At 54.8% G+C, this 12924-nt stretch overlaps 1 protein-coding gene across 1 annotated transcript; it reads left to right on the plus strand.

Moving 5' to 3' along the window:
- The first annotated feature begins 2138 nt into the window (after positions 1-2138).
- On the plus strand, positions 2139-11738 carry RBP3 (retinol binding protein 3). The gene is made up of 4 exons (XM_025880483.2): positions 2139-5186; positions 7515-7705; positions 9545-9687; positions 11344-11738. Exons 1-4 carry the CDS (start codon positions 2139-2141, stop codon positions 11736-11738), a joined length of 3777 nt encoding a protein of 1258 aa, XP_025736268.1.
- Positions 11739-12924: the final 1186 nt, after the last annotated feature.

Raw genomic sequence — 12924 nt, forward strand, 5'->3', positions numbered from 1 at the left:
CCATCCCCACAAATCAGGGCCCAACAATGGCTCCAGGCATCCCATCCTGTAACTGCATTTTAAGAAGAGTCCAGGAGATGGGGCGCCTGGGTGGCTCAGTCGTTAAGCGTCTGCCTTCGGCTCAGGTCATGATCCCAGGGTCCTGGGATCGAGCCCCGCATCGGGCTCCCTGCTTGGCAGGAAGCCTGCTTCTCCCTCTCCCACTCCCCCTGCTTGTGTTCCCTCTCTCACTGTCTCTCTCTCTCTCTCTCTCTCTCAAATAAATAAATAAATAAATCTTAAAAAAAAAAAAAGAGTCCAGGAGAAGTGCTTTCCCCAGAGAAGGACTTTTCCCTGGTCGTCATTATCCTCTGCCCTTCCGGGTCTGGAGGCTTTGCCTGAGCTCAAGCAAGGATGGAGAAGTGCCCTCGGAGGCCCAGGAGGACATAACTCTGACATGTGATTCCCCAAGTAGAGGCAGGGTGGAAGGCCCAGTCTTACCAGTGGGGACTAAGGAGGTCTTATTGTTATAATAAATCGGGCTCACCTCATTGGCTGCAAACAGTGGAGTGATGTGACCATATGTCACTTGGGCATTAAACAAATCCTAATGAGCTAAAAATATGTTTGTTTTAGCTAATTGACCTCTTCGGCCTTCATAAACCCCTTGGTAAACATCCTCAGATAATGATTTCCAGAGAGCGGATTGTGGTTCTCGAGGGTGCCGAGAAAGGCCCCCTGTCCCCGGGAACAGCTCCTGCAGCTGCCTGCTGAGGCACACGTGTGCACCTGCCTACTGCTTGCATGACCCAAGGGGTGTGTGTGATGCGAACAGGGCCAAGTGAGGAGAGGGGAGGCAGGCCGCTCTCCCAGTGCTCTCCCTGGCTGTGCGCACTCTGAGCCGTGGTTGTCTGTTAAATATGGGAAGTGCCCGCCCTCAGAGAGATACAGAGACAAAGCAGGGATTCTGGACTCTAGGCTCCTTGGAGATCTGTGGCAGGTCAGCTGCAAGCATGAAGGAGCATTCACCTGAGACAGGCCGGTGTGCTCTGTGCAGGTGGGGGAATGATCTGGATGCCTGTGAGGTCTGGGACCCTAGAGACTCAAGTTCTACAACTGGGTTCTCCCTGCAAACATCGGGCCACGGCCCGAGCCCTCAACCAGCAGGGGCCTTCTTCAGCCAGGAGCATGGACACTTGTTAAGTCGCAGAGACAACCTCATCTGACCTGGAATCACGGATCCCGTGGTGTCTGGAAGGCGGACACGGCGCCCACTCACCACATACCGCATTGAGGTCCAGACATTGTATTCTTACTGTTTGGAAGATGTTGGGGGGGGCCCTCTCCAATTCCCTGGATGCATTAGCAAGACATAAAAATCAACTTCCAGCCCTGAAGTGGATAGCAGCCTCAGCCTCAGCCTCTGCACTGTCAGAGCTGACTGCAGCCCCACCCCCCAAGACTTCTTTTCAATGACCCCTTGCCTCTCAATGATGGGCTGCAGTGAGATACTGAGCTCTATTTCCTCAGCTGTACGGCAGAGATCATTTCTACCATGGAGAACTTATCAGTAATGGAATGCTCCCTCCTTGCCTGAAACCGTGAGATGCTTTACGCATAGTTTCTTACTTAACCGACACAATAAATAAGATACTTCCCTAAGGCCACAGAGTAGAGAGTCACAGAGCCAGGCCTCCAATGAGTTCTGCCTAATTCCAGAGACTGTGGGTCACTTGGTGTGGTGGGGAAATGCCACTGACCGCAGGTTAATAGCTCTTATTTTGCTAGGTTCTGGTGAAAACTGTCACCTTGTGAAGCGTGCGGCGCAGTACCTGGCATGTGGCAGGAACTCAAAATAAACGGTAGTTATTCAGATTACTACACACAGAGGTGGCACAGCAAGATGAGATCCAACATACCTTCTGGGTCAAACCACTTCGGCCCCTGCTCCCCAGTCCCCAGGGCTGATGCGCTTGAATTAGACAGGATTAAAGGCTTACTGGAGCTAGAAGCCACACCCCAACTCCCCAGTTTAGCCCCAGACCTTCTGTCCGCCCGCTGAGAAGGACGAGGGAGGAAGGCAGCCACCACACAGGGCAGTGCCTGACACACAGTCAAGGGAGCTTTTGTGCAGGAGCCAGCTCTCCTGCTGGATCCTCATGACGAGAGAATGGGCCCTGATCTTGTCCACGTTGCTCTGTGGCCTGGTTGGCCCCACGCACTTGTTCCAGCCAAGCCTGGTGCTAGACATGGCCAAGGTCCTTCTGGATAACTACTGCTTCCCAGAGAACCTGATGGGGATGCAGGAAGCCATCGAGCAGGCCATCAAGAGTCGTGAGATCCTCGCCATCTCAGACCCTCAGACTCTGGCCCATGTGCTGACCACCGGGGTGCAGAGCTCCTTGAACGACCCTCGCCTGGTCATCTCATATGAGCCCAGCACTCTTGAGGCTCCCCGGCAAGCCCCAGCACTCACCAACCTCACACAAGAGGAACAGCTTGCCCGGTTGCAGAAGGGCATCCGCCATGAGGTTCTGGAGGGCAATGTGGGCTACCTGCGTATGGACGACATCCCAGGCCAGGAGGTGGTGAGCAAGCTGGGGGGCTTCCTGGTGGCCAGCGTCTGGAGGAAGCTCATGGGCACCTCTGCCTTGGTGCTAGACCTCCGGCACTGCACTGGGGGCCACATTTCCGGCATCCCCTACGTCATCTCCTACCTACACCCAGGGAACACGGTCCTGCACGTAGATACCATCTACAACCGCCCCTCCAATACAACCACTGAGATCTGGACCCTGCCCCAGGTCCTAGGAGAAAGGTACAGTGCCGACAAGGATGTGGTGGTCCTCACCAGCGGCCACACGGGGGGCGTGGCTGAGGACATCACTTACATCCTCAAACAGATGCGCAGGGCCATCGTGGTGGGTGAGCGGACTGTGGGGGGTGCCCTGGACCTCCAGAAGCTGCGGATAGGCCAGTCCGACTTCTTCCTCACTGTGCCCGTGTCCAGGTCCCTAGGGCCCCTGGGAGGGGGCAGCCAGACATGGGAGGGCAGTGGAGTGCTGCCCTGTGTGGGGACACCAGCAGAGCAGGCGCTCGAGAAAGCCCTGGCCATCCTCACTCTGCGCCGGGCCCTGCCAGGAGTTGTGCAGCGCCTGCAGGAGGCACTGCAGGCCTACTACACGCTGGTGGACCGCGTGCCCACCCTGCTGCACCACCTGGCCAACATGGACTTCTCTACGGTGGTCTCCGAGGAGGACCTGGTCACGAAGCTCAACGCTGGTCTACAGACTGCGTCTGAGGACCCCAGGCTCCTGGTGCGGGCCGTCAGGCCCAAGGAAACCCTTTCTGGGCCTGAGGTTGGAGACGATGACCCTCCGGAGGTGGTCCCCACAGTGGCCGAGGATGAGGCTGTCCGGCGGGCCCTGGTGGACTCTATGTTCCAGGTGTCCGTGCTGCCGGGCAACGTGGGCTACCTCCGCTTTGACAGCTTTGCCGACGCCTCCGTGCTGGAGGTGCTGAGCCCATACATCGTGCGCCAGGTGTGGGAGCCCCTGCGGGACACGGAGCACCTCATCATGGACCTGCGCCAGAACCCTGGGGGGCCATCCTCTGCTGTGCCCCTGCTACTCTCTTACTTCCAGGGCCCGGACGCTGGCTCCGTGCGCCTCTTCACCACCTATGACCGCCGTACCAATGTCACACAGGAACACTTCAGCCGCATGGAGCTGCTGGGCCAACGCTACCCCACCCAGCGCGGGGTATACCTGCTCACCAGCCACCGCACCGCCACCGCCGCCGAGGAGCTGGCCTTCCTCATGCAGTCACTGGGCTGGGCCACGCTGGTGGGCGAGATCACCGCGGGCAGCCTGCTGCACACCCGCACGGTGCCCCTGCTGGAGATGCCCGAGGGGGACCTGGTGCTCACGGTGCCTGTGCTCACCTTCATTGACAACCATGGCGAGTGCTGGCTGGGGGGTGGCGTGGTGCCCGATGCCATCGTGCTGGCCGAGGAGGCCCTAGACAGGGCCCAAGAGGTGCTGGAGTTCCACCGCAGCCTGGAGGCCTTGGTGGAGGGTACAGGGCACCTGGTGGAGGCACACTACGCACAGCCAGAGGTCGTCGGGCAGACCAGTGCCCTGCTGAGAGCCAAGCTGGCCCAGGGGGCCTACCGCACGGCTGTGGACCTGGAGTCACTGGCCTCCCAGCTCACGGCCGACCTGCAGGAGATGTCTGGGGACCACCGTCTGCTGGTGTTCCACAGCCCTGGTGAGATGGTGGCTGAGGAGGTGCCCCCACCACCCCCCGCTGTCCCCTCCCCAGAGGAGGTCTCCTACCTCATTGAAGCCCTTTTTAAAACAGAGGTGCTGCCTGGCCGACTGGGTTACCTGCGCTTTGACGCCATGGCTGAGCTGGAGACAGTGAAGGCCATCGGGCCACAGTTGGTGCAGCTGGTCTGGCAGGGGCTGGTGGACACAGCCGCACTGGTCGTCGACCTGAGGTACAACCCTGGGAGCTACTCCACTGCTGTGCCGCTGCTCTGCTCCTACTTCTTTGAGGCAGAGCCCCGCCAGCACCTCTACTCTGTCTTTGACAGGGCCACCTCGAGGGTCACGGAGGTGTGGACCCTGCCGCAGGTGGCCGGTCAGCGCTATGGCCCCCACAAGGACCTCTACATCCTGATGAGCCACATCAGTGGATCGGCAGCCGAGGCTTTTGCCCACACCATGCAGGATCTGCAGCGGGCCACAGTCATTGGGGAGCCCACAGCTGGAGGGGCCCTCTCTGTGGGCATCTACCAGGTGGGCAGCAGCCCCTTATATGCCTCCATGCCCACGCAGATGGCCCTGAGTGCCAGCACAGGCGAGGCCTGGGACCTGGCTGGGGTGGAGCCGGACATCGCCGTGCCCATGAGTGAGGCCCTCTCCACAGCCCGGGACATAGTGGCCCTGCGTGCCAAGGTGTCCACCGTGCTACAGACAACCGGGAAACTGGTAGCAGATAACTATGCCTCTCCAGAACTGGGGGCCAAGATGGCTGTCAAGCTGAGCGGTCTGCAGAGCCGCTATTCCAGGGTGACCTCCGAAGGGGCCCTGGCTGAGATGCTGGGGGCTGATCTGCAGATGCTGTCCGGAGACCCACACCTGAAGACAGCCCATATCCCTGAGGATGCCAAGGACCGCATTCCCGGGATTGTGCCCATGCAGGTGAGATATAAGGGATCTTAGCCTAGCGCAGCCCCAGGAATGAGCCGACCACTTGCCTGCACACCCAGGGCTCAGTGCATGGTGCAAGACAATGGCCTCCAGACTTGTTTCTGTGTTCAAGTTCTCACCAGTCACATCTTTTCCTTCCTCTCCTCCTGTCATCCCTTCCCCTTCTCATGTCCTTGGGGTCCCTGAGCACCTCTGTAGAATAGTGGTACCCAGAGGAACTCAGTTTGAAAAGCCCTGGTAGAGAAGGAGTTTCACTCTTGGTGGGGCGGAAGGCAAATGTTTGCAGCGCTTCTTGTAGTCAGTGGTGAAGAAAAGGTCAGGTCACGAGAAGTCACGATGGTTTCCTCCTCTGGCAACATGGGGTTTGTGTTCATTCTCACCACCTGCCCGCCTGGAGGGGGGTGGGGCGCTGCAGTTTGTGTGAATGAGTTGAGGGGGTGCGAAGAGAGAAGCAGGCAGAGGTCTCAACCTCACAGTTGCCTCAGAGCTAAAGCATGGAGCCTGGACACGGGCTGGGGTGTGGTCAGGGGTGCCGCGCACAGCCCAGAGGACCACGGCAGTGGTGAGGCCCCCCTGCCTTCTCCTCCCCTCCCACCATGCATGTCATTGTACTTCTACTGCGTCCAGAAGGCGCTCACTCAGTGGGTGTGCTCTGAACCGAGGGCCAGTTGGATGGGAAATTCTGAGCAAGGCGACTGTGGTCAGTTTATTTGAAGCCAGCAGTGATGTTTGGGGAAACACTGAAAAGGTAAATCAAGGTTTAAGAGTTCTGCTGCTGGGTGGTTGAGGAGAAAGTTCTCCAGACCCGTGGCCCTGATAAAGCCAAGGGTTCACCAAGCACTCCCATCAGCTAGGAGCCTCATCAAAATGCAGCATTTACAACATCTCTCCACGTGGTTTATCATCCATTATTTCACTGTGTAGTCTTGAGTAGGCAGGGCAGCATTTGTCTCCGGTTCCCTGGAAAGCAGGTCTTGGATGCAGGCAGTTCATGGGGGAGGCAATCTCTGAAGCAGGAGTGCAGGAGCAGAGAGAGTGGGAACGAGGGAAGGAGGGAAGTGGACAGGTGGGGACAGGTGGGTGCATTATTGAGGCTGTTGCTTCTGAAGATTCCAGTGGGACCCTAACAAGTGAGGGGAATGCCTCCCAGAGCTGTCCATCTGCAGATGGGACCCGGCAGCTCCTGTCCTTCATTGGCTGAAGGTCCCTCTGTGGACATGAACTCTCTCAGACTCTGAGGCAGCTTGGAGAAGGTCCTAAAGGAGCGGGTGGAAAGACGTGGGGTGTGCTGGAGGCAGGCCCTGGCAGCCAAGGTCCATGGCAGCCAGAGTCAGAGGAGGGCTAAGGGCACGAGAAGCATCTACTGCAGAATCGCCATCCCCGTTTTACAAAAAAATAAATGGAAGCCCAGAGGGGTGTAGAGGAGAGTGGCCAATGGCCAAAGAGCTTGTGACTGAGGGCAGGGCAGGCCCTGGAGGCCGGGCGTCCCAGTTAACTCCCTGCGCGCAGCTTGTTCTCATTCCAGCCCACAGAGCCCGTGTCCTTCTAGCAGTCTTGAAGAGAGAAGAGGAGGCACAAGGCATGTTGGGGGAGCCTCAGATGTGCCAGCACTGCGCTAGGCTCACAGGGCCACCAGATTCCAAACTGAAGACTCACTCCTTTCTAGGGTAGCCAGGGTTCATGAATTTGGAGTCACATGTGGATTCAGCTTCTGGCTCCAGCACTTACTGACTGTGTGACCGTGAGCAAGTTACTGAATCACTCTGTGCTTCAGTTTCCTCACTGAAAGGAGGGGGATGCTACGGGGTGCCCTGAGGGTGATGGTAAGGGCTGCAATGTGCTCAGCACAGGGCCAAACCCCTACTGAAGACGTAGAGGCCCAGTAGCTAGCTAATGTCTTCCCTCTGTGCCCCAGGGAAGGAAAGGAAGATGAACGCAGAGACATCAGGAAGGGTCTGGTGATGTGGGGGAGGGGAGGGGAGGAGTCAGAGTGGAGACCACACCTGGGCCTTGCAGCTCTGGACCCCATGGCCCATGGTGTGGGTTTGGCACACATGAGTGTTCTCTGTAAGGAGTCTGCCAACCACATCTTGCCAACCTTGGGTCCACATCCCAGGCCCACCACCCACATAACCTCCTAGATGCTCCACTGGAAAAGGTCCTGGCACCTACTACCTCCTTCAGAAACGTTAGTCCCCTCCCATCCCTCAGTATTGTTCATGTGTAAAGGAGAACTACGGTGACCACTTTCCTGAGCTGTAAAATCTGCTAATCTGCTCCTTTGCTGACACTGAGCTGGACCCCTCCCCCATCTTTCAGATCCCTTCCCCTGAAGTCTTTGAGGACCTGATCAAGTTCTCCTTTCATACTAATGTGTTTGAGGACAACCTTGGCTACCTGAGGTTTGACATGTTTGGGGACTGTGAGCTGCTCACCCAGGTGTCAGAGCTGCTGGTGGAGCATGTCTGGAAGAAGATCGTGCACACGGACGCCATGATTATCGACATGAGGTCAGTGGTCAGGGGAGGAGGGGAGGGGGCGGACAGAGGTCTCTGGCCCTGGGGGTTCTGGCTTGATCGGCTGCAGGGAGCCCCAGCACTGGTGGTCTTTTTAAGCTCATCAGATGATCCCAGTGTTTATTCCAGGCTGAGAATCACTGGGCTACTCCTTGGCTCCCAAACTTGCCTGGTCATAGGATTCAGTGGAGAGAGAGGGGGAAAGGGAGACATTAAGAACAGATTCCAGGGCACCCTACTGAATCCAGAGCTCCAGGGGTGAGGCTTTGTCATCTGTGTACTTGAAAGGCATCATCCCAGGTGATTCTGACCATCAATCAATCTCACGTTATACAAAATCAGCCCATGACCACTCCGGCCATAAGAATTAGAAAGCCAGAGGCCCATATGTTGGCTGGCTAATTGAATTTAAATAAAATTTTCAAAAAAGAAAGAAAGAGAAAGAGAAAGAAAGAAAGAAAGAAAGAAAGAAAGAAAGAAAGAAAGAAAGAAAGAAAGAAAGAAAGAAAGAAAAGAAAAAAAAGAAAGAAAGCCAGAGTTCCAGAGAGAATTTGCAAATTAGCCACTATTGTTGCAAAAAGAATTCTTTGCCTCGCAAAAAGACTGTTGGCGGGATGCTTTCAGCTAGAGACCTCCCTCCTGGAGAAGGGTGGAAGAGCAACTTCCCCGCCTGCAGCGACCAGGCCCAGGAACCCCTGACTGCTCTGGGCACCCTGCGTGGGCACAGAGAGGGGCAGGCTGCCCCCCCCCCGGAGGCGGAACCCCAACCCCCCAGCTGCAGGAGAGAGGCTGCCAGAATTGGCCAAGTCATGACCTGCAGCTCAGCCATAGTTCTTGGTCCTCACAAGGGGGGGCGGTCTGGATCTCAGAGGCTTGTTCTCCCTGGAAGAGGAAACATCTCCCAGGGGTGTGTGTGTGTGTGTGTGTGTTGCCAGAACTTGTGCTTGAGGGCTCCTGTCATACCCCTGAAGATTTTATCCTTCAAACACTTATTGAACAGTGCAGATGATGCTCATGCTAAGTCCCTTTCTACTTAACCATGTAGCCACATTTGTAAGAGGAATTGGCCCAGCGTATAGGTATGCTTTGCTTAAAGACCCTTCCAACCAGAGGCTGGGGGAGGTTCAGACGCTGAGGTCACAAGCCCTAAACCCCGTTGGGCCATCCTAGACCATCAACCAGAAGACACTCCTCACATATCACCAGCCCACACTTCTTGTTCACAGATAAGGAGACAGGGGCCCAAGTAGTTTACCCTGTGCCTGTCCTAGGACAGGCACAGGCTCTCCACTCCTCCCGTGTCTCCCCCACCCCCCACCCAATGTAGTTCCACAATTCTGAGCACTCTGCTACACTAAGTTCCCCATGAGGACACACCAACAAAAATGTCCAGTGGGTTTTATGGGATCATGGAGAATGCAGCTGGGGAAGGCAGTGAACTATCAGGCAGTAGGGGTGCAGGAGAGAAGTCCATGGTGAGTAAGTGGGGAAAATTTATCAACAATTTCATGACTACAGGACTTGTTAGAGCCTTTAATGTAATTTATACAATACGTATCACATAATGTATTAATATGTGATCAGAAGGGGCAGGTATGGCATTGAATATTTTCTACACAAATTTGACCATAAAGTCTCTTGTTCTCAAGAGACTTGTATGCTGGGAAATGCCAAATAAGGAATTCTGCAGGAGGAAGATGGAGCACTAGGATGAGGCACTGAGGCTGCCTGGAATTAGTGTCCTCCTCAGGACAAATGTCCCAGGCTCCCAGAGGGGAACAGAGGGCCTCCCTGTGAACTCCTTCCCAGTGGCTCCCACTTCCCTTCCCTCAGGTTCAACATTGGCGGCCCCACCTCCTCCATCTCTGCCTTGTGCTCCTACTTCTTCGATGAAGGCCCTCCAATTCTGCTGGACAAAATCTACAGCCGGCCCAATGACTCTGTCAGTGAGCTCTGGACCCACTCCCGGCTTGCAGGTATGTGCAGAAGCCTTCCCTTTCCTGTTCTCATTCTAGAAGCTTCTGGAAAATCAGGGAAAGGAAAGATAGCTTGGGTTCTGGGAAAAATAATAGTAAATGGGAATGTAAAGACCCTGCCCTATGCTGTGCGTTTTTACAGATGATCCTTAATCCCTGCAAAATGCTACCATTATACATAATTTCTTTTTTTAAGACTTTATTTATTTGAGAGAGAGAATGAGAGAGAGAGAGAGAGCATGAGAGAGGGGAGGGTCAGAGGGAGAAGCAGACTCCCTGCTGAGCAGGGAGCCCGATGCGGGACTTGATCCCGGGACTCCAGGATCATGACCTGAGCCGAAGGCAGTTGCTTAACCAACTGAGCTACCCAGGCGCCCCATTATACTTAATTTCTAGAGGAGAAAAATGAGTCTTAACTAGGTTGAGTATCATATCTAACATCACCCAACTAGCAAGTGAAAGAGTCAGAATTTGAACACTGGTTTGTCTAAAACCAAAATGCCCTCCATTCTCACCACTACAACCATCAGCCTACAAGACAAATGCAAAACTAGAAGGATCCCCCTGCCCATCGCCAAACCACACAGGGTGTCTGGCGCCCATCCTGCCTGAGCTCCCAGCAGCAGCTCAGCATACTTGCTTGAAGAAAGTTTGTGGCTCTGGACCCAGAGCAGTGGCCTGAGGAGCAAATGCAGGCCCAGGGCTCTCACGGCCCCATTGTGGGTGACAGGCTCACTCCGACTCCCTTGCTCAGCACAACAAACCAATGAAACTACACTCCCATCTGACGAGGGGCTGGGGGACCAATGGTGGGGGGGTGCATATGACCAGAAAATCACCCCACAATTCACACTTTTTACACTTCCTTATCACACGAGGATTTGAGGGGAGCTTCAAGACATACATGCAAAAATATTGTAAAATGTAAATAAAAATTAGAACCAGGTGAATTGTAAATTCAAATAGACATTCAAAACCAAGAGGAACAAATAGACTCAAATCTGCAGATCATGGGATCCTAGAATTGTGGTGTCTAACCCGGGAGCTGCACGCCACACGTGGCCACCAAGCATTGAAATGGGGCTCATATGAACTGAGATGTAAAAAGTGTATAAAGTGCACACCAGATTTGGAAGGCTTTTTTATGGAAAGATAAGGATGTAAAATTGCTCAATAATTTTTATTGATTACATTTTTCAGCTATATTGAGTTAAATAAAACATTATTAGGATTCATTTCATCTGTTCCTTTTTACTTGTTTAACGTGACTCCTAGAAAGCTTACAGTGACACCTGAGGCTCACATTCTGGCTCACATCCTGTTGCATTTCTATCAGACGTTGCTGTCCTAGAGGGTTGTTGCTGTGAAGTCACACGTTTGGCTCCTTCCGGGGTCCAAAGTGAAAAGTGAGACTGGTCAGTTTAGGCATTCTCATTATTCACAAAGAGGAAGAGCATCCTTTTTCTGGGCGCACATTCTTATCTCCATTTTATAGATGCAGAACTGGGGTTCAGGAAGGAGTGACTTGCATGTGGACACAAGGCCACAGAACTAAAGTCCAGGCCTTCCTCTTTGTGGGGCCAGACAGTATGGAAAAGGCAGGTGTCCCGGGGTGGGGGCTGGACTTGCCATCTTGAAGGACCTTCTATTTTCCAGGTGAACGCTATGGCTCCAAGAAAAATGTGGCCATTCTGACCAGCGCCCTGACAGCCGGTGCCGCGGAGGAATTTACCTACATCATGAAGAGGCTGGGCCGGGCACTGGTCATCGGGGAGGTGACCAGTGGGGGCTGCCAGCCACCGCAAACCTATCACGTAGATGGCACCCATCTCTACATCACCATCCCCACGGCCCGTTCAGTGGGGGCTGCTGATGGCAGCTCCTGGGAAGGGGTGGGTGTGATGCCCCATGTGACTGTCCCTGCTGAGGCAGCCCTCGCCAGAGCCAAAGAGATGCTCCAGCACACTCTGCTGAGGGCGAGAAGGAGCCCCGGGATGGGCGGGACCTCCAGGCCACATACAAAGGGCACTCCAGCACGTGGTCCTGCCTGAGGCCCCAAGGGGCAGCAAAGGGGCTTGCTGAGCTCCGATAGAGTTAGAGTTGGTGGTACCCTTGGAGTTCATCCAATGGTCTCTTCACCACAGCCAACATCTCTGTTTGAACATCTAGGGACAGGGAGCTCACCCCTCAGAGGCAAGCCCATCCATAGTAGGTTTTTGGGGAGGTGAAGTCCAGAGGCACCCCCGCCCATGCTTCTTAATTGCCGACCCCTGGTCCAAGAGCAGCTCTATCCAATAGAGTTACGACGCGAGCCGCAGATACCAGCATATGCGCCACTCGACATCTTCTAGTAGTAAAAAGAAACAGGTAATATTTATTTTCACAGTGTAATTTAGTTAACCAACTATATCCACAGTAGTATCATTTCAGCAGTATAAAAATTATTATGAATGAGATGTTTTTGCAGGGAGCCTTTGAAATCTGGTATGTAGTCTGCACTTACAGTGCATCCCCTTTCTCACACACACATCCCATGCTCGTGGCTGCCCGCAGCTGGTGGATCCCATGTGGGACAGCGCAGGCCCAGAGGCCGGGCACCGCAATTCCCCAGCACACTGTCCCCGCTCTGCCCTCCCTGCATCTGCATCTTCCCCCTTAAAGCACCTCTCCCTCCTGCCCTGGGATGGTTCCTGTTCCCATCATGCTTCTCGGGAGCAACAGCCATCCTACTCACCCTGGTCTCCTACTGCCCGCCACTTAGCACAGCACCTGGTGCCCAAGGAACACACATGAGTAACTGGCAGCAAGTCTGTTTTCTTCTAGGCCTTCTGGACCTTGAAGACAGGTCCAGTTTCACTTGGAATCCTCCCAGTCCAATTCTATATGGCAAGTCTGCCTTCCCTTCATATGTTCCTCCCTTGGCCTTGTTCTCCAGCTTCTGTCAGGGACCCAAAAGGGGGCTCTAGTGCTGTGCAGCCTTTGGACACACAGGGTTGCAACTTGAGGGGAGAGTGGCCCTGGACGGTGGTCTGGGTGCCTGCTCCTCTTGGCTTAGTGCAGCCTATCACTGTGCTGGCTCCGGTACCAAGCCCAACCCTAATAGGGTGAGAAGCTGGCAGACGCCAAGACCTCCTCCAGAACTGAGCAAGCCCTAGGAGGAGATGAGGAGCTTGGGGGTGACTTGGAGGAATGAGGCCCCTGGCTGGCCCTGGGAGCCACGCAAACTTACTCTGCTGG

This window comes from Callorhinus ursinus, unplaced genomic scaffold (assembly GCF_003265705.2).
Source record: "Callorhinus ursinus isolate GAN/ISIS: 27379988/994484 unplaced genomic scaffold, GSC_fseal_2.0 scaffold20, whole genome shotgun sequence".
NCBI classification, from domain to species: Eukaryota; Metazoa; Chordata; class Mammalia; order Carnivora; family Otariidae; genus Callorhinus; species Callorhinus ursinus.